The 17,493-nt window shown below is 22.6% G+C and overlaps 8 protein-coding genes across 8 annotated transcripts; 4 read left to right on the top strand and 4 right to left on the bottom strand. All coding sequences in view use genetic code 6, as the record gives it.

Moving 5' to 3' along the window:
• Positions 1-1,438: 1,438 nt before the first annotated feature.
• Positions 1,439-2,431, top strand: TTHERM_00497380 (zinc-binding dehydrogenase family oxidoreductase; the record flags this gene model as incomplete). The annotated part of the gene is made up of 1 exon (XM_001027927.3): positions 1,439-2,431. One exon carries the CDS (start codon positions 1,439-1,441, stop codon positions 2,429-2,431), a length of 993 nt encoding a protein of 330 aa, XP_001027927.1.
• Positions 2,432-3,512: 1,081 nt separating this feature from the next.
• On the top strand, positions 3,513-4,436 carry TTHERM_00497370 (endo alpha-1,4 polygalactosaminidase precursor; the record flags this gene model as incomplete). The annotated part of the gene is made up of 1 exon (XM_001027926.1): positions 3,513-4,436. The coding sequence occupies one exon, from the start codon at positions 3,513-3,515 to the stop codon at positions 4,434-4,436; it is 924 nt and encodes a 307-aa protein (XP_001027926.1).
• Positions 4,437-5,825: 1,389 nt separating this feature from the next.
• TTHERM_00497360 (endo alpha-1,4 polygalactosaminidase precursor) lies at positions 5,826-6,617 on the top strand (the record flags this gene model as incomplete). The annotated part of the gene is made up of 1 exon (XM_001027925.3): positions 5,826-6,617. One exon carries the CDS (start codon positions 5,826-5,828, stop codon positions 6,615-6,617), a length of 792 nt encoding a protein of 263 aa, XP_001027925.1.
• An 822-nt stretch (positions 6,618-7,439) lies between these two features.
• On the bottom strand, positions 7,440-7,895 carry TTHERM_000497359 (transmembrane protein, putative; the record flags this gene model as incomplete). Its single annotated transcript, XM_012801048.1, has 1 exon — positions 7,440-7,895. One exon carries the CDS (start codon positions 7,893-7,895, stop codon positions 7,440-7,442), a length of 456 nt encoding a protein of 151 aa, XP_012656502.1.
• A 508-nt stretch (positions 7,896-8,403) lies between these two features.
• TTHERM_00497350 (hypothetical protein) lies at positions 8,404-9,990 on the bottom strand (the record flags this gene model as incomplete). Its single annotated transcript, XM_001027924.2, has 1 exon — positions 8,404-9,990. One exon carries the CDS (start codon positions 9,988-9,990, stop codon positions 8,404-8,406), a length of 1,587 nt encoding a protein of 528 aa, XP_001027924.2.
• A 1,320-nt stretch (positions 9,991-11,310) lies between these two features.
• Positions 11,311-12,523, bottom strand: TTHERM_00497330 (hypothetical protein; the record flags this gene model as incomplete). The annotated part of the gene is made up of 4 exons (XM_001027922.3): positions 11,311-11,711; positions 11,766-11,958; positions 12,011-12,063; positions 12,118-12,523. 4 exons carry the CDS (start codon positions 12,521-12,523, stop codon positions 11,311-11,313), a joined length of 1,053 nt encoding a protein of 350 aa, XP_001027922.3.
• Positions 12,524-13,740: 1,217 nt separating this feature from the next.
• TTHERM_00497320 (hypothetical protein) lies at positions 13,741-15,946 on the top strand (the record flags this gene model as incomplete). Its single annotated transcript, XM_001027921.2, has 2 exons — positions 13,741-14,242; positions 14,427-15,946. 2 exons carry the CDS (start codon positions 13,741-13,743, stop codon positions 15,944-15,946), a joined length of 2,022 nt encoding a protein of 673 aa, XP_001027921.2.
• A 929-nt stretch (positions 15,947-16,875) lies between these two features.
• TTHERM_00497310 (transmembrane protein, putative) lies at positions 16,876-17,388 on the bottom strand (the record flags this gene model as incomplete). Its single annotated transcript, XM_001027920.3, has 1 exon — positions 16,876-17,388. One exon carries the CDS (start codon positions 17,386-17,388, stop codon positions 16,876-16,878), a length of 513 nt encoding a protein of 170 aa, XP_001027920.3.
• Positions 17,389-17,493: the final 105 nt, after the last annotated feature.

Here is a 17,493-nt window from a genome sequence, read left to right as displayed (position 1 = left end):
AATTAAAAATAAAACAGAATTAGCTAATTAGTTGTCTTCAAAAAATAAAATTTATTCTAATTGTAAAGTTTTGAATAAAATTATTATTAACTTATAACAAGAAAAACTAGAACATAATGAGTAATTAGATCGCAATTAAATTTTTAGACATAATAAAAAAGCATTAAATATTTTTAAAAAAATAAGTTTTTTATTTATACCTTTAAAAAGTTAAATATATTAATAATAAATATGGAAATTCAAATCTTTATTGTAAAAATTGAAATCTTAATTAAAAATAAAACCAAATTAACTAATTCTTTGTCATCAAAAAATAAAACTTATTTGTATTATAAAATTTTTGAATAAAGTTATATTGATATCAAAACAAGAATAACTAGAACATATTGAGTAATTAAATCACAATTAAATTTTTAGACATTGTGTATAAGCAATAAATATTGAACACAAAATAAAAAATTTATATGTCTTTTGATTTTAGTGCTGTTCTATTAGAATTAAACTCCAAAAAAGCATTTAACAGCATTACTAAGCTCTTTTGATAATAAATAAAAATGGATATTTGAAAAAAGCTAAATACTTTTATTTATAAAATTTAAATGTTTATCTATATCATATTTTTTTCTTTTGAATGTAATTTTGAATCAATAATTAAAAATTCAAACAATAATATGCATTATCATTCTAATTTTGTTGGAAAATTAACATATATACTCAAAATTAATTTGATTTCTTTATTAATCTGATTTTGTTTAATTCATGCAATATTAATACTAACTTTGATATATAGTAAATCTTATTTTTAATCTTTTAAAGGTGATTTTGTTTCTACTAAATCACTTTGATTGCTCACTTTTTACTTTGAAAAATTATTTTTTGTTAAGATAGCAATGATAATTCTTAGTTTTTAATTTTGAGCATTTTGATACTTCCTAGTCTACAAACAAAGACTAATATTAAGTACATTAAGAATCATTTTATTCTTATTTTGTGCTAAAATTTTGGATACTGATTTATGATACTTTTTTGGAAAATTTCACCTGTTTTATAAAGTATTTTGGTAAAGTATTATTATTAGGATATTTTGTGAAAAAAAGAATGAATTACATACTCAAAATTTTTTTTTTAGATCTATCATAAAAATAAGTTGGATTTGATATCATTTATTTGATTTTATTTTCAGTATATATTTCTTCAAACAAATATTTTTTTAACCATTATTTTTTTTTCTATCTTTTAATTTTTTAATATTAATATAGTAAAACATTATCTTTGACAAATCTGAGCTAATTGACATATTATCAACTTTTCAAGATACTGATTAAAAACGCCTCTTTTATTTTCTTTTTATTCAATAATCAATTTAATTTATTAAAAAATTTCAAATAAGCAATATCAAAAATAAATCTATACTTTCGGATAACTAGATTCTGATATAATGAGAGCTATTAATATCGCTAAATACGGAGATCCTATCATCGTTAAGTAAATCGCCAAACCTAAGTTGGTTGGCCCTAAAGATGTTTTAATTAAAATGCACTATGCCCCTATTAATCCTTCTGATATCTTTTATTTGAAGGGTGTCTATGGAATTAAGAAACCTCTACCTACAACTGGTGGTTTCGAAGGATGTGGTATAATCGAAGATGCTGCTAATAAATCTTTAATAGGAAAGAAGGTAAGTTGTTGGGCTGGAGAAGACAACTATAACTATGGTACTTGGGCTGACTACTTCTTGACAGTTGAAAAGGACTGTATCATTTATAATTAAAATGAATAACTTCCTGAATAAGACTGGCATAAATTTTCTTCCCCTTTCATTAATCCCTTCACAGCTTGCTCATTCTTAGACTTAGCTAGAGCAAAGAAAGCAGAGTGTGTTGTCTTTTAAGCTGCTTCTAGCGCTGTTGCAAGAATGGCTATCAAACTTTTCCACTAAGAAGGAATTAAGAGTATTGCAATAGTTCATGAGAAGAATTACTTAGAAGAAATAAAAGAAATAGGAGCTACTCACGTTTTCCATGATTAAGATGAGCACTTAGTTGAACATCTCTAAGAAGTAATCGCTAAAGAAAAAGCTAAAATGTTGTTTGATCCTATCACTGGTCCTCTAAGTGGAGCAATTTTCAATGCTCTTAAGGCTGATGGTTAATTAGTAACTTATGGTAAAATTCATAGAAATATGCTCTGCGATATTGATCCTCCTGGTCTCTTCTTCAAAAGAAAGTCAATTAGAGGTTTCTGGTTACCTGACTACTTAAAGGAAAAGACTCCTCAAGATGTCGAGAAATTCAAATAACTTGTTCACGACAACATTCACACAATATTCTAAACAAGAGTTAATAAAGTTTTCCCTCTTGAACAAATTGAAGAAGCTTATCGTGAATCAGCTAAGCATGGTGAATTAGGAAAGAATATATTGAAATTCTGATGAAATTATCTACAATAATCCAATAAATTAATAAATCAATAAATCATAAAATTGATCAGAATTTGAATGATATTTTTTGATAAAAAAATATAATTAATAAAAAGATATAAAGGAATCAAATCTTTTTTTTATAAGTAAAAAATAAAAATGCAAATAAAAAATTTACTGTATTATCAATTTCTATTTAGTTGTTGTACTCTTCTATTTGTTTACACTTTCAAATAAGTAAGTTATTCAAAGTAAATTCGTTTTCTAATAATAAATTTATATTACACTTAAACAATTACATTCTTCTTAAAAATATGAATTCATTTCAAACAATGAACCATTAAAAAATGTATTTTAAATTCATAAATATCTATTTTATTTATTCATTTATTATTTTGAGACACTAATATTTATAATCATGTCACAGATAAATTGCTACAAATATAAAAATGGTTTGAAAGTTTGAAATTTCATAATTTATAAAATTTGTATTCTTTTGATTTTTTTTAATGAATGGAAAAATAAAAAAATTAAAAATACTAAAAAATATTCAAAAAAAATCAAAAATATAATTTTTATTTTTAAATTTTTGATTTTTATAAATTTTTTATTCATCAAAAGTAATATCAAATAAAATTTATAGGACAAACATTAATCTTATGTATTATCTTTTATATTCATTTTATCCTCTATTCTATCAATACAAAATTTTTAATTTTTTAGCAAAATAATTAATTAAATTATAATTTATTTTGTTTGAATAATTTTAGTTTATTATAAAATTTTTTAAAGCTTACAAATAAGTTAAGGGATACTGTTAAAAAAAGTTTCGAAAATTATTTTATTTAATTTTTTATCAAAATATAATTCAATTTATTTTACTAAAAATTCTGATATAAATAAATAGATATTATTTAGAGCAATTATAATAAAAACCAGTAGCAAATGAGGTTGGCACAAAATATTATAGATTAAATGAAAAAGCTAATCGAATTACAAATTAATACTATCAGTTTCATACAGTAAACAATTTATTATTAATTGACTTAATATATTTTGTAAGAATTATATATATTTGATTAAAGGAAAATAAATGGGAAACTTTAAAAATTTTAATGCAATTCTTTGCTTAATATTAATATGTGGAAATTATGTACGATCATAGAACCCGTACGTGTGGTAACCTTCAGTTAAATCTACATTTTACTATTAAACAGGCGGAGTTTTAAATTATGGCGTAAAAGCCTAAATTTATTTCATAGATTTCTTGAGAAATTAATCTGCAGTAGCTGATTTAAAAAATTCAGGTAGAAGGGTAGTATGTAACTTCTCTATAGGGATTTATGAGAGAAATTTAGCTGATTCAAATAATATTCCTAAAAACTTACTTGGTAATTCTGTTCCAGGTATGTACTAAGCAAGCTTCATAAATATTGCTGGATATTAAACTTCTGGTGTAGGGAGTGTAATGACAGCTAGAATTGATTTAGCAAAATAATTAGGATGTGATGCAGTTCAATTTGACAACTATGATTACTACTAAATGAATTCAGTCACTGGACTTTTACTTAATTATTAAATTCAGCTCAGCTACTTTTAATATCTTGCTTACTATGCTCGTTCTTAAGGTTTGGCAGTATGTCTTAAAAATAATCTAAGTCAAGCATCTGATTTATTTAACAGTGTAGATTTTGTATTTAGCGATACTTGTGATGGGACATCTGCTTCATGCAATTATATGGATTAATACGTGAATAACAATAAAGCTGCATTTGGAATATCTTATAGAGAAAATTATTTAAATTATATTGTAGACTAAGATTGGTAGCAATTATGTGTCCAGTACATTTTAAAAAACTACTCATGGTTAATTAGAACTAAAAGCTAAGATGGATACTCTTTAAGATGTGCCATTACAAGTCAATCAAACTAAAACATTATTTCTTCAAGTTCTACAATACTTGGAAATTCTATAGCAATCACTTTGTTTGCGTTTGTTATCATATTTACTTTTTGAAATAAAATAAGAGGTTTATTTCTTAAATTGCATTTTGTATTTCGTTTACTAATTAAATTATGTATAGTTTTATAGCATGCTTACAATAAATAAATAAATTTATTAATTTAAAACAATTTTATTATTTATCTTGCATTCATTTTTAAATTTAATATTTTTTATTTTAGTATTCATCAAATTTTTATAATTTATTTTTCTCAGCTTAAAATTAAATATTATTTTGTTAAAAAATATAAAAATATTTAATTCAACTTATTTCAGTAAAACAACAAACAATCTTTTTTGTTTTTCTTATAATAAGAGTACAATATATTTTCTATATATAAAAGCAAAAAGTTTTACAAATATAACTCTCAAAAGAAGAGAATATATAACTAAGTTTATGTATTAAGAAGATCATTTTAATTTCATTTGATTATCATTAAGTAATCAAGTCATTTTTTGATGCATGTAAAAATATTATTTTTATAACCTAATCTACAATTTCTAATTCATAAAATTGTAGGTAATTTAATAAAAATACTACAAATATTTGTTGATTTTCTAAATACATATTTCAATGTCAAAAAAAGTAAGTAAATTAATAATTTTTATTCAAGCAAATATGAGCAAAAATTATAGATTTATTTCAATTTTTTTGAATAAAATGTGAGTAATATCTTTAAAATCTTATAGTTTTATTGAATAATATGAAATCAATTTTTATTTTTAGATTACTTTTTTTTGTAATCACACACAATAATACATTTTTAATTTATATATTTTTTTTATATTTTGAAAACTTTATATATTAGCTGAGAGATATTAACATAATTATTATTTATTTTGAGTTTAAGTTCATATTTGAAACTTTTAATTTTGAGTGTTTTTATTACATTAAAATATAAAATAAGCAGTTTAATCTTAGAAATTACTACTTTTAGTTGATTTAATATAATATTATTAGCAAAGGTCGAATTTTAACTAATAAATAACAACATACTTATTAGATTTTTGTAAGTTAGAGGTTACATTTTTAAATACTTTAAATATTTTTGTAAATTAATTTAATGTGAAGAATGGCAATTTATACTTTTTATTCGAATAGGAACAAAAATATTTGATATTTAAATTATGGTGGAGTATGTAAACCACAAGAATGTAAAATAAAAAAAATTTTTTTCCTGTTTTTTTTTCCATTTATTTTGATTAACTTAAGCTGCCTGATATTATAATCCACCACAAATAAAAATACTGATTTAATAAATTTGTCAAATACCTATTTCCAATAAAGTTTTGCTAATAAATATAATCAACCACATACATTAATTCCTTATCTTAAATTAATTTGGGAAATAAATATTTAATGTAATAATTAACATAAAAATAAAATACAAAAAAACAATAATTATGAAAATTCAACTTACTCTCTTAGTAGCTTTGCTCAGTCTTTCGAGCTGCTTTTGCTGGGTTAAAATTGCTCCAAACACAACATTTTAATACCAACTCTAAGGTAATATTAATACCACAGTGAATGCTACTGTCTACTTCATAGATTTGTTTGATAATATCTAAAATGGTATGATTAAATAGCTCAAAAAACAAGGTAAGGTTGTTTTCTGCTATTTCTCAGCTGGCTCATGGGAAGACTGGCGTCCAGACGCTTCACAATTTCCTCCTAGCGTTATTGCTTCTAATTACAGTGGCTGGGCCGGTGAGAATTGGCTGAACATCAGAAATTTTAACAGCACTGGACTTGGAGATATTATGAAAAACCGTATCAATTTAGCTGCTTAAAGTGGGTGTGATGGAGTAGATCCTGATAATGTTAATGTCTTTGAAAATAATGATGATGCTAAATTAAACATAACAGCTCAAGAGTAGTTTGAATACAATACTTTCTTAGCTAATTATGCCCACTCTTAAAATCTTGCTATTTCTCTTAAGAATTGCATCACTTTATCAGATTAGCTTCACAGCTTTTTTGATGTTGCTGTAAATGAATCTTGTAATCAATATGACGAATGTGGCTATCTTGATTAATTTATTTAAGAAAAAAAGGCTGCATTTGGAATTACATACTATGACTAAACTCCTGCTAAATAAAGAAATTGGCCTAAATTATGTGCTGCATAAAAATCAAAATAATATTCTTGGATAATAAAAAAACTTTCTTTAGAAGCTTGGGTTATAATTTGTTGAGTTTATTAATAAACAAAATTTTGTTAGATTTATTTTTTTATGTTTTTTATTTACATTTAATTAATTTTCTTTAAAAAATGTAAACAAAAATAATGCTATAAAAATTTACAAATATAAATGTTAATAAATAAATTATTTTGCATAATATATTTTAGTTTTTTTAGTCTAATTTTAGAAATATCCTGTTTTGTAATTGAAGATTTGTTTGAAAATATAACATTTTTATAAAGAATTTCAAATAAATTTTTATAATAGTTGTTATCTTTTTTTGTTAAAAATTTGAAAATTAATATTTAAATCATTAAAGAAAATAATTTTAATTAGTTTAATAAAATCTTTTAGATAAATAAAATAAAAAATATTAATATTCAATTTTAATTAAATTATTTTTGTATTATTTTTGAAAAATAAATTTAATCTATTTAAAGAAAGATTAATTAGAATTAATTTTTAAAATAAATGGTTTTTGAATATCTAAGCCTAATTAAAATTCTTTTTTCCAATGGTATTAATGATTTGCATGATTACTTAAATTTAATTTACATTCCAAAAATTTAATTATTATTTTAAAGATTACCCTTATAAAGTATAATTAAATATGAAGCAAAAACAAAAAAATAACAAAATTATATAAATTAATTAGTTTGTAATCTTTATGTAGAATTTACTATAAATAAATAAGTATTTAATAATTAAAAATAATAAAATAAATTTCTTCAAATAATAAATATTTGTTACAATTATATAGTTCTATATTTAATATTCTTTTTTATTACACAAATTTTTTTTAGTGATTGCCTGCCTATCAAAAAGATTCAATCATCACTATATTTTTATTTATAATACTTAAAGGGGATATATAGCATTAGAAGATTTGAAAGGAATTTTTTCTATATTAGTGATTTCCCTTTCTTAAATTATTGATTGGTTATGGATTATTTCAGTGGTTTGAGATTTGTCTACTATAGATAAATTCTCACTGATTTTATTTTATTGATTTAGTTGTATCTAAGGCTCAATACATATACCAGCTACCTCTACGTCTTACTCTTAGTTACTACTTCTACCACATTAGACCTATATTCCTTCTATACAGCGTTATTATACTACTGATTATTAGTCACTGCTTTGCTCTTCTGATGGTTCAATTTTAGATTTTGAAATAATATTATACAATTTGACAACAACAAAAATAAAGAGTATTAAGCCTAAGATAGCTGCAATTATGACTATTATTAATATTAAATTCAAGTTATTCATGGAAAAATCTGATCCCATTTCATTTAAATTTAATAATTAATTTTTTAGATTTTTTTTAATTATTTTCTAATTTTTAATTAGAAATGTTAAGTTTAGTTAAATTAATTTTTTTTAATAAATTTAGAAAGGTATTAATTAATAAAATGTGTATAGCAAGTATTTCATTTTTCAAAAAAAATTATAATCATAAAAAAGTAATTTGAAATCCATAGATTAAATAAGCTCAAGTCCAATAATAAATCTTTTATTGCCTTAACTTTAGTTAAAAATAAATCATCAATAACAGATCCTTGTAAAGTTTTATCTTACAAATTAAACAAAAAATGCAACCAATAATTTTTTAATTGGATATTAAATCCAATATTTGAATTTGGTGAATGAGTAAATAAAAAAATAAATATCTTTTTATTATTTTGAGAAAGAAAGACACATATTTTTTTTTAATTCTTACTCTTAATAAATAAATATTTACTAATTTATTCTCCTGATTTAAAAATACATTAATTATTTCAATCAATCTCTTATGTCAACTCTCTGCAAAATAAGTTACTATTATATTGTTATTAATTTGCTCAAATCCCGAGAAAAAGAAAAACCCTAACAACCAATCTGTGTTTTAATGTGATTAATCTTTCAAAAATGTAGAATTTTATAAGCTATTACAATAATCATAATTAGGGTAATCTCTCACTATAAAGCTTCCTGATTGAATTTGAATTTCAAATTCTAGCTGTTTAATCAGATTACTTTATGTTTGAAGTAATCCTCCTTTTTAGACTGCACTCGTAGATGAAAACTATGAATTTCCAAAGCAAACTTTTTCCTAATGAATGTATATTTTATGAACATTTGTTTGCTTTATTAATCCAATAATAAACTAATCATTTATTGGATCATTTATTCCAATATTTACTCTAATTAGATATTTCTTGTCATATTTTATAATTTTGTTTAAGTAACACTAGGAATGATCATAACCACTTAGTTTATATCTTACAAAAGGAAAACCTTATTCATTTTACCCAATTTCTAAATCTGTTTCAGCTCCACCTTTTTATGACTTCAGCAAAGATATTTCCCCATTTAAAATTAAATTTGTTTGGTCATTTTTATTTAATGTAACATCTGTCTTGAGATTACTATTTTCTTAACTTGAGAATGAATAATTTTAATTTTGTATTTTACAATTTTTACTTGACCGATCAGAAAAAATATCAGTCACTTACTACAAATCAAACAGTAAATTCTATTTATCAGTCTATTTTTTTTCATTATTTTTATCATCTATTTAAGTTTATAATGTTTAGTTTAAATCCTAAAAGTTGGTTTTTTAATTAAAAATTTACAGTATTGCTTCCATAGAATTATTTTAGGTGTAGTTTGATTATAAAAATTCTTAATTTTCTTATGAAGAATATAATTATTTTTGATATTAATTAATCTTAACTTCAGGTGCTTCTTTTAAGTTAAACACTAATTCATCTAATGTTTTTATTTATTATTGTATTTAGTCTTTAATAAGATTAAATGCTTGCTTCAATTTGTATTCATCGAATTCTAGCAAAGCCTTTGGATATATCCTAAACATATTTTATGATACTTCTTATAATTATTATTGCTTCTAATGAATAAAATTACTTAAATTCTAAAATTAAGAGTTTCTGTTTGCTAAAGAATGAGTAACAATACTCTTAAATTTTTCTTTCTCAGCCAAAATATTATATTGATTTTGAAACTAAATTAAATAATTAATGTTAGTATCTATAATCGAAATAAGTTTATTCTCCTCTTTATTCAGAATGTCGATTAGGTCAGACTTTAATTATTTGAAATTGTCCTAGATAGAGCTTTTAATTAATTTAAAATTTCCATCTTAGTTTTTATTAATTAGATTCATTATTTTTTATAATTTTTAACAAGAATCATTAGGAGGCCAATTCATAAACATAGTCTTATCATCACATTATAATATTTTGTTTATTAAGATGAGTTGTTTCGTATTTTCTATGTCTTCATCAATCACACATTACGCGCATTTGAACAAATTATTTTAACTAGGATTTAACAAAATATAAATATATTAGAGGTCAGGATGAATTTCACAGTACTCCATCTTTTTAAGTTAATATTGTATTTTTTATTATTGCTTTCTATCTTCTTTAAATAGATTCCTCAATAAAACCTATTTAAATTATGATTCTAAGTAGCAATATATAGCAAATCAAAATAAATAGAATCAAAATTTAGCTTGTTAATAAAGTGTTAACAAAATAAATATTAAAAGTAAGGAGAACCATGTAGAAATTAGAAAAAGCATCCAATAATAAATAAATTAAGAAATAAAGAAAAAATGAGCAATTTATTAACTTATCCATTTATTTGTATTTCTATATACTTATTTTAATAATAAAATAAAAGACTAGATTAATGAGATAGATAAGTTCTCATACTACTTTAAAAATACTTCACAACATTTAATTTTCACTTAGCGATCTAGTTTATGATATTGGAAATATATTTCTTTTTGTGAATTTTTTAACAACAAATATAAAAATGTTGCATAAAATCTAAAATTAGATCATAAATAAATTGAGAGATATTTAAATATGAAATATTTTTAATAAACGCAAAAAATAATTGTTTACAAAAGCATATGATATATATTACTAATTTAAGTGTTTAAATAATTTATTATTATTATTATATTCAATTTTATCAAACACCAACTGAAGAGGGGTTAACGTTGCCTCTGTTTTCAGTAGAAGTGGTTTCATTTTGGCCTTGAACTTGCTTTTGAGCTCTCTTGGAACCAGTCATGACGAGGAATTATCTGTAGTAGGGGGAGTTGACGTGATATAACATTTTTTCTAAATTTACTTTTTTGATAGTTCTTGCTATTTTTATTTATGAATTTGATTTTTAATTTTATATGTTTTTAATAATGAATAGAGAGAACTATTTCAATATTATAAACCTTCAATCTATGATAAATTTAATTTGTATTTTATAGGTTTATACTCATCTCTTTTGCAAATCCTTTCTTTATTACTGCTCTACTTTCCAATCTTTGAAGCATTTTTGCATTTAAAAATGTAAAATGTTAACTAATTCTACTTAAATAATAATATTTTATTTTATTAAAGCAAGACAGGAATTTTATTTGACAATTTCAATATTTCAATTCATCAATATTAAATTTACAAAAGATGCAGAGCAGCTGCTCGATTATAATAATTTTGTTTATTTTCAGTCTTTTATTTAATTTAAATAAGCACATTTATTAATTAATGAGTAAATTTATAATATAGATTTTTTGCTAATATATTTTAATATATATTCAAATTAAATGAAAATAAAAAATATCTAATTTTATAGAAATTTTAATGAATACTTTTCAAAAATATATATACAATTAATTAATTGCAAAGTTAATTCAGATCAGCATAGAATCTTCATTAATGTTATTACTATTATTTAAAAGATTTTTATCTTTGTCTGACCCGTTTTTTGCTGAGGAGTTATCTATGAGATGCTCATCATTTGTTAAATCATGCAAAAACATAGGAGGAGATGAGTTATAATTAGAGTTATCCGTTTTTCCATTAGATTAATTACTTTACTGCTTGTTAGTGTTTGATGCACTATCTACTTCTATGTTATTCTATATATTTGAATGATCTGTCTCTGTTTTCTTTTGTTTTTATTCTTCTTATTATGAATTAACCTTCTAATCTCCTTCATTATTTCCTAGCTTTGATTTTAATATTTTTTTTGGCTCACTTGCTTCTTTTGCTACTCTTGATGCTGGTGTACTTACCTTTGAATTTCTATTACCTATAATTTACAAAATTTTATATATAAATAAACAATTTTTATATCATTTTATACTATCTGCTTTACTGCTTGAGGGTTCATGTAAAGTTGATTTTGACATATTTTGGCCTGATTTTTTGGAGTCTAGCAAAGAAGGTACACTAGGTTTTCTTGAAATAGCTCCTCCAGTTTAGGATGGTAAAACTGTTGATTAAGACATTTGGTTTGAGCCTAATTATTGTCCCTTTGCTGAGCTTGCAGACCTATTCTTTTTATTTATTTATAAAATAAATGCTAAATACTTAAAAAACTAAGCTTACTGATGATGTGGTACCTGCAGTATTATTCGAAACAGTTGTTGCTGTTTTTCTTACTTTATATTTATTTAAAAGTTGTTTAGATTATAAAAATAAGTAATAAACGATACCTGTCCTAGTAGTTCCTTGGGTTTTGGTTTATTCAGATTCTATTTTTTTTATTATATCGTCCATTTTTTTAATAGTGTAAAATAATGCAGTGATTTAGTTATCTTTTTATTATTGTATCTCTTCTAGCTGACGAATCTTTTCTTGATAGGGATAGAGTGCTTGTTGTATAATCTAGTTCAATTATTATGAAACCAACTTATCATCACCTCCTATTAACTTAGAATATATTTCTTGTGAATAAATATCATGATCTGGTATTTCACTCATTTCAGTATTCAAATTATTGAAAAGATCTGTTTTAGAGAATATTTTTAAATTGCTTGAGCTACCATTAGTGTGGTTTTTTTCGTTAACTTCCTAAATTCCTTAAAGTGTACCTAAATTCTATTATTAAGCTTCTTCCATTTTGTTCTCCTTTTGTATTTAAAATGATGTTTCAGTACTTATAAAAAGTAAACAATATTAATTTATAGAAATTTAATGCTAATAAAACTTATTGATGTTTAAATAAATATAATATTGATTGATAATAATCATTCTAATCAGAAATCTTTTTAAATTATAATTATGAAATCTTCAATAAAATATTTTTGAATTTTCCTTGTTGATACAATAATTATTAAATAACATAAAATAAAAGTTTAATTATAAAAATATTTCTTGATTTAAAACATAATTGAATAGATTAGGAAATTCAGAGGAATCAATAATAATTTTTGAAGTATCAAAATTATAGAGCTATCTAATGTTATTCAATAAAAAATATAGTTTTTAACCTGTTTTAAATAAAAAAGTAACACCAAAAGCTTTTATGTAAAATATTTTAATAATTCTTTTGTCTTTTTATTATAAAATATTTATTTATTAAAAAACTATATATTATAATAATAAAATTACCTTAATATCTAAAATTTCAGTGTTTAGGCAGTACCCTAGGGTACTATACATATATATTTATAAGGCCCTAGTCAAGAGCTTTAAACCTAGTAGGTAGGTGCCTTAATAAATAAATATTTATGGTATATTTATATATAAATTTTTATAATGGATTAAATCATAATAAAAAAATACTCCTATTTAATTTTAATATTTCTTAAAATAAAAGTGAAAAATATAAAAATATAAATAATACAGTTTTATTTTTAGAGAATTTATTTTAAACTTATTTTTTTCTCATTTAAAGTTTTTAAAACTTTTTCTTCAAAACCTAGAAATAGAGTAAAAATTTGTGCTAAAATAAAAATATAAATGTGTATTTTGAGTTTAAAGGACATTATTAATAGTTATGTTTACATAATTTAAAGAAGAGATTTTAATTAAATAATATAAATATCTATTGACTGAATATCATAAAAAAAATAACTTTATTTTTTGTAAAGATAAGTTATGAGATAGGGATAGCCAAAGAAATTTGATTAATTTATTAAGAGATCTTATAATTATAATTTGTTTGTATACATACTATTTATTTGGCTAACTTATTTTGTAAATTAGTAGATTTGATCAGTTCAAAAAAAATAATATAAGAAAAAGTAGCCATTAAGATTATTTTCTGAGAAAACGAAAAGATTTTATATTTATAAAATATTCACTGATTAAATTAATTGAGTGTAGGTATAAAGATGTCGCAATTTGGTAGTGAAGTAAATTCCCCTAGAAACTTGAATTCATCTTTCAATTAAGATTTAACTATAATTAGCTAATAAAAGCTATTGAATTAATTATTAAACATTAATTTATTGTATGATCATCAAACCACAAACGGTTTAGGCAATGTACTTTCTGAATCTGAAAATGTAGCAAATAAGATTATTTAGAAAATATTAGTAGATGGTGCGAATATTCTTTATGATAAGTATTTGTAAGAAAAAATGAACAATCACTCAATAAATAGAATTATAAACTTAATAGAATATGTCCAAAAACAAGAATATTTATTTTATGATGATATTAACGAAGGTATAATAAATAATGGAGTAATTGAAGATACTGAACCTTTACCTTCATAGCATGAAAATTGGAAAGGCTTAGCTGTGTCAATAGAAAAATAACTTTAACCTTCATTCTCTTAAAATAATTTAAGTCAAAGAGAGATCGATTAGATTAGCGTTGCTTAATCTAAAAGTAAATACTTATTTATCTCATAAACAACAATTAACAACTTGCTTAAAAACGAAAGATATTATTCATTCTTAATTTTTCTTTCACAATTTTTAAAAAATCCATAAAAAATGAGTTTACTTTTGTAAATCTTAAAAAAAATCTTTATTGTTACTTAAATTGCAAAAAAAATATTTAATAAAATAAGAAACTATAGGAACACATGACAGAATGAGAAAAAGTGATGTTTAATCTTCAGTTACACTTAATGCTATTTACCCTAAAAGAGAAAGCATGATTATAAAATCTGCTTTTGAAAATGAAAAAATACCTAAGCCAGTTGATTTAAGCGTTCCTAGAGAAATAATTAGAGAGGAAGAGTAGCTTAGGGTACTAAAAGAAAGAGAAATCTTAATAAAATAAGAGAAAATGCAAATGGAAGCAATAAGGAATTAAGAGCTAAAAGAGTAGTAAGCAAGATTAAAGGGTATGCAAGATGTGAATAAAAAGCTATTTACTTATGATTTTGATGGAAAATTCATCTTAACTAATCCTGTTAAGCTAGAAAAGTTACCTCCTTTTAATTATGCTGTTACACATTCAATAACTAAAGTGGATTCCAAGCCAAATACACTACCCTCTAATCAAACTGCTAATAACAGCAATAATACTTCAATCATAAATTAATAGTAATTGCTTGATGCTGCTGATGAAAAAAGAAACTCTAAGAAGTTGCTTTAGCCTTTAATAGCTGTCTAAAAAACTACCCAGATGCAATAATTTAAATAAAGTTAACAAATGGAAAAAGATAAAATGTTCTCTTAGTAAAATGCTATTGTAGGTGATTAAGGAAAAGAAGTTTTTGAGCATTTCAGCATGGCTAATGGTGTAACTTTAATTGATGCTAACAAATAAAAGACAGGTCCTAAATTTGGAGCAAATTTAGATTATTCTATTGTTAACCAAACAAACCTAAACAGGACACTACTAGATTAATCTAATTCGATTCGTATGACTAAAAGTGAGTATAATGCAATAACTAGAACTGGAAATTTAAGCAGATAAAATAAATAAGAAGGATCAAGTATTGATTAAGATGGATAGAATTAGACTGAACTTCATGGTGGAGCATAAGGTGGTTTAAGCTTTTTGCTGAACGATTCCAAGTTAAAAAATTATTCTTAATTTAACAATTCAATTAATTAAAGATAAAAAAAAGGATCAAACCATACAAGTTAAATAAAGATAGCAGATCCATCGAAATTAATAGAAACAATACATAATTTAGATTAATAAAATGAAGATTAGTTGAAAGAATTAGAGCTACTAAAACAGTAATAAAATCCAAAAAAATCTTCTTCCACTTCTAATCTCCTAAAAATGACACCAGTAGACGAGTTCAATATGCTAATATATTAAAACAAGCATATAGCTGATAAAAAATCTGACCTATTATCTCTTCCTCCTATCCCAGTCCCTAAACCTAATGAATTTTTAAGAGCAAAGTAAACACTTGGATTCCTACCATAGAATCCTAGGGAAAGAGTTCCTAAAAGGGTAATAGTAGCAAATATAACAGGAAAAAGGCTACCTCCTCCTGGTTTAGGGAAAACAGTAGGACATGGATTAGATTAAGGAATAAATCCTGATAAATTAGATTCCCTGGAAGGGATATTAGAAAAAATATAAAATAATTCTATGCTAAATGGAAGCTAAATTTTAAGATGATATTAAATAGTAAATTAATAAATAAATAAACAAAGAAACAAAATAAAAAAGATATTTTTAATGTATTTTTAAGCATATAGTTAGAGCAATAATTTAAAAGGCAAGCATATTCTTTCAGTTAATCATGTGTTTAAATTGATAATTTTTTATATAAAATACTTCACAAAATTTATTTTATTTATTTATCTATCAGAATTTTAAAATCCTCAAAATGAAAATATATATTATTATTTTAACTTATTTATTAGCTCTTAAAAATTAAATTCCTCATTATTTTTATAGATTAAATAATGAGAATTAATTTGATTTTATTGATTAATTGAATAAAAAATTTAATCATTTAATTTGAATAAATTTAAATATAGTATTTTGGGTTATTTTAAAAATCAAACACTTGAATTTTATTTATATTTAAAAGGATGCTTTTATTTGAAAGAATTATTCTTTAATAAATCATATAAAATAAATACATAGAAGCGAATCAAATCTAAATAATTAATTTTTATTTAATTATTAAAATTGTTTTGATATAAATTGGTCTTTAATTAAAAAATAGTGATAATATTTTGAGACCTAATTGCATTCAAAAAGTAAAAATAAATTAATAAGATACTTGATTTTTTATTTTATTTATAAATTAATAATTAATTGGATACCTTTTTACTAATAGATTTATCGTTTGAATCAATTTCAAAGAAAAATAAAAAAATTTACAAAATAAAAATCCTTTTTTACTGATTTAAAAATTACTTGGCTTATATTACTTTAAAAAATGATAAATTGTTTTAATTTTAAGTATTTATATTTATGTATGTAATCACTTAAGAATTTATTTAATAGAATTTTTTAATAAAATCTAAAAATCACATATAGACATAAACTAGTTTATAAAATATGTTTTTTTTAGTATTTAATATATTATTCACTCATCAAAAGATAAGAACACCTAAGAAAACAGAAACTAATCCGATGAAGCAGTTAAGAATTTGACTACCAGTTTTTTTGGTATCTTTAGGTTTAGGAGTGGAATCTGGTTAGGTAGGAGGAACTGTAGGAGGAACAGTAGGAGGAGTAGTAGTATCTTAACCTCTTTTTCTAGATTTTGTCAAGTCATGGATTTTTCCAGCAATAGGAGATTCATCAACCTAAATAATTCCATTAGGGTAGCAGTCTTGCATACAACCGTAGAATTCAAGGAAATCTCTGTCTGTTGAGATTCTCTATTTAACGCATGCCATAGAATATTGTTATTTTTAACAAGTCTTCTTAACTAGTTCCATTGTATTAACAGCATCTTAAACACATTTAGTACTTTTGGCTTCATTGTATGGGGTAAATGAATAACAATACTTTTATATGCATTTTTCGTGACAACTATAAGCTGCTGAGACTTAAACAGCAGATAAAGCAATTAAAGCGAAAACAAAAATAATACTCTTCATGGTTTTCTTTTTTGTATTTTATTTAATCAAATCTGTTAATTAATTAATAATTATTATTATTTATTTGTTTGATATTCTTCAAAAATAAATAGCAAATAATAAAAA

Source organism: Tetrahymena thermophila, assembly GCF_000189635.1.
Source record: "Tetrahymena thermophila SB210 genomic scaffold scf_8253815, whole genome shotgun sequence".
Classification (NCBI taxonomy): Eukaryota; Ciliophora; class Oligohymenophorea; order Hymenostomatida; family Tetrahymenidae; genus Tetrahymena; species Tetrahymena thermophila.
Note: the sequence above shows the minus strand (reverse complement) of the source record. Positions and strands in the feature narration are given on the sequence as shown.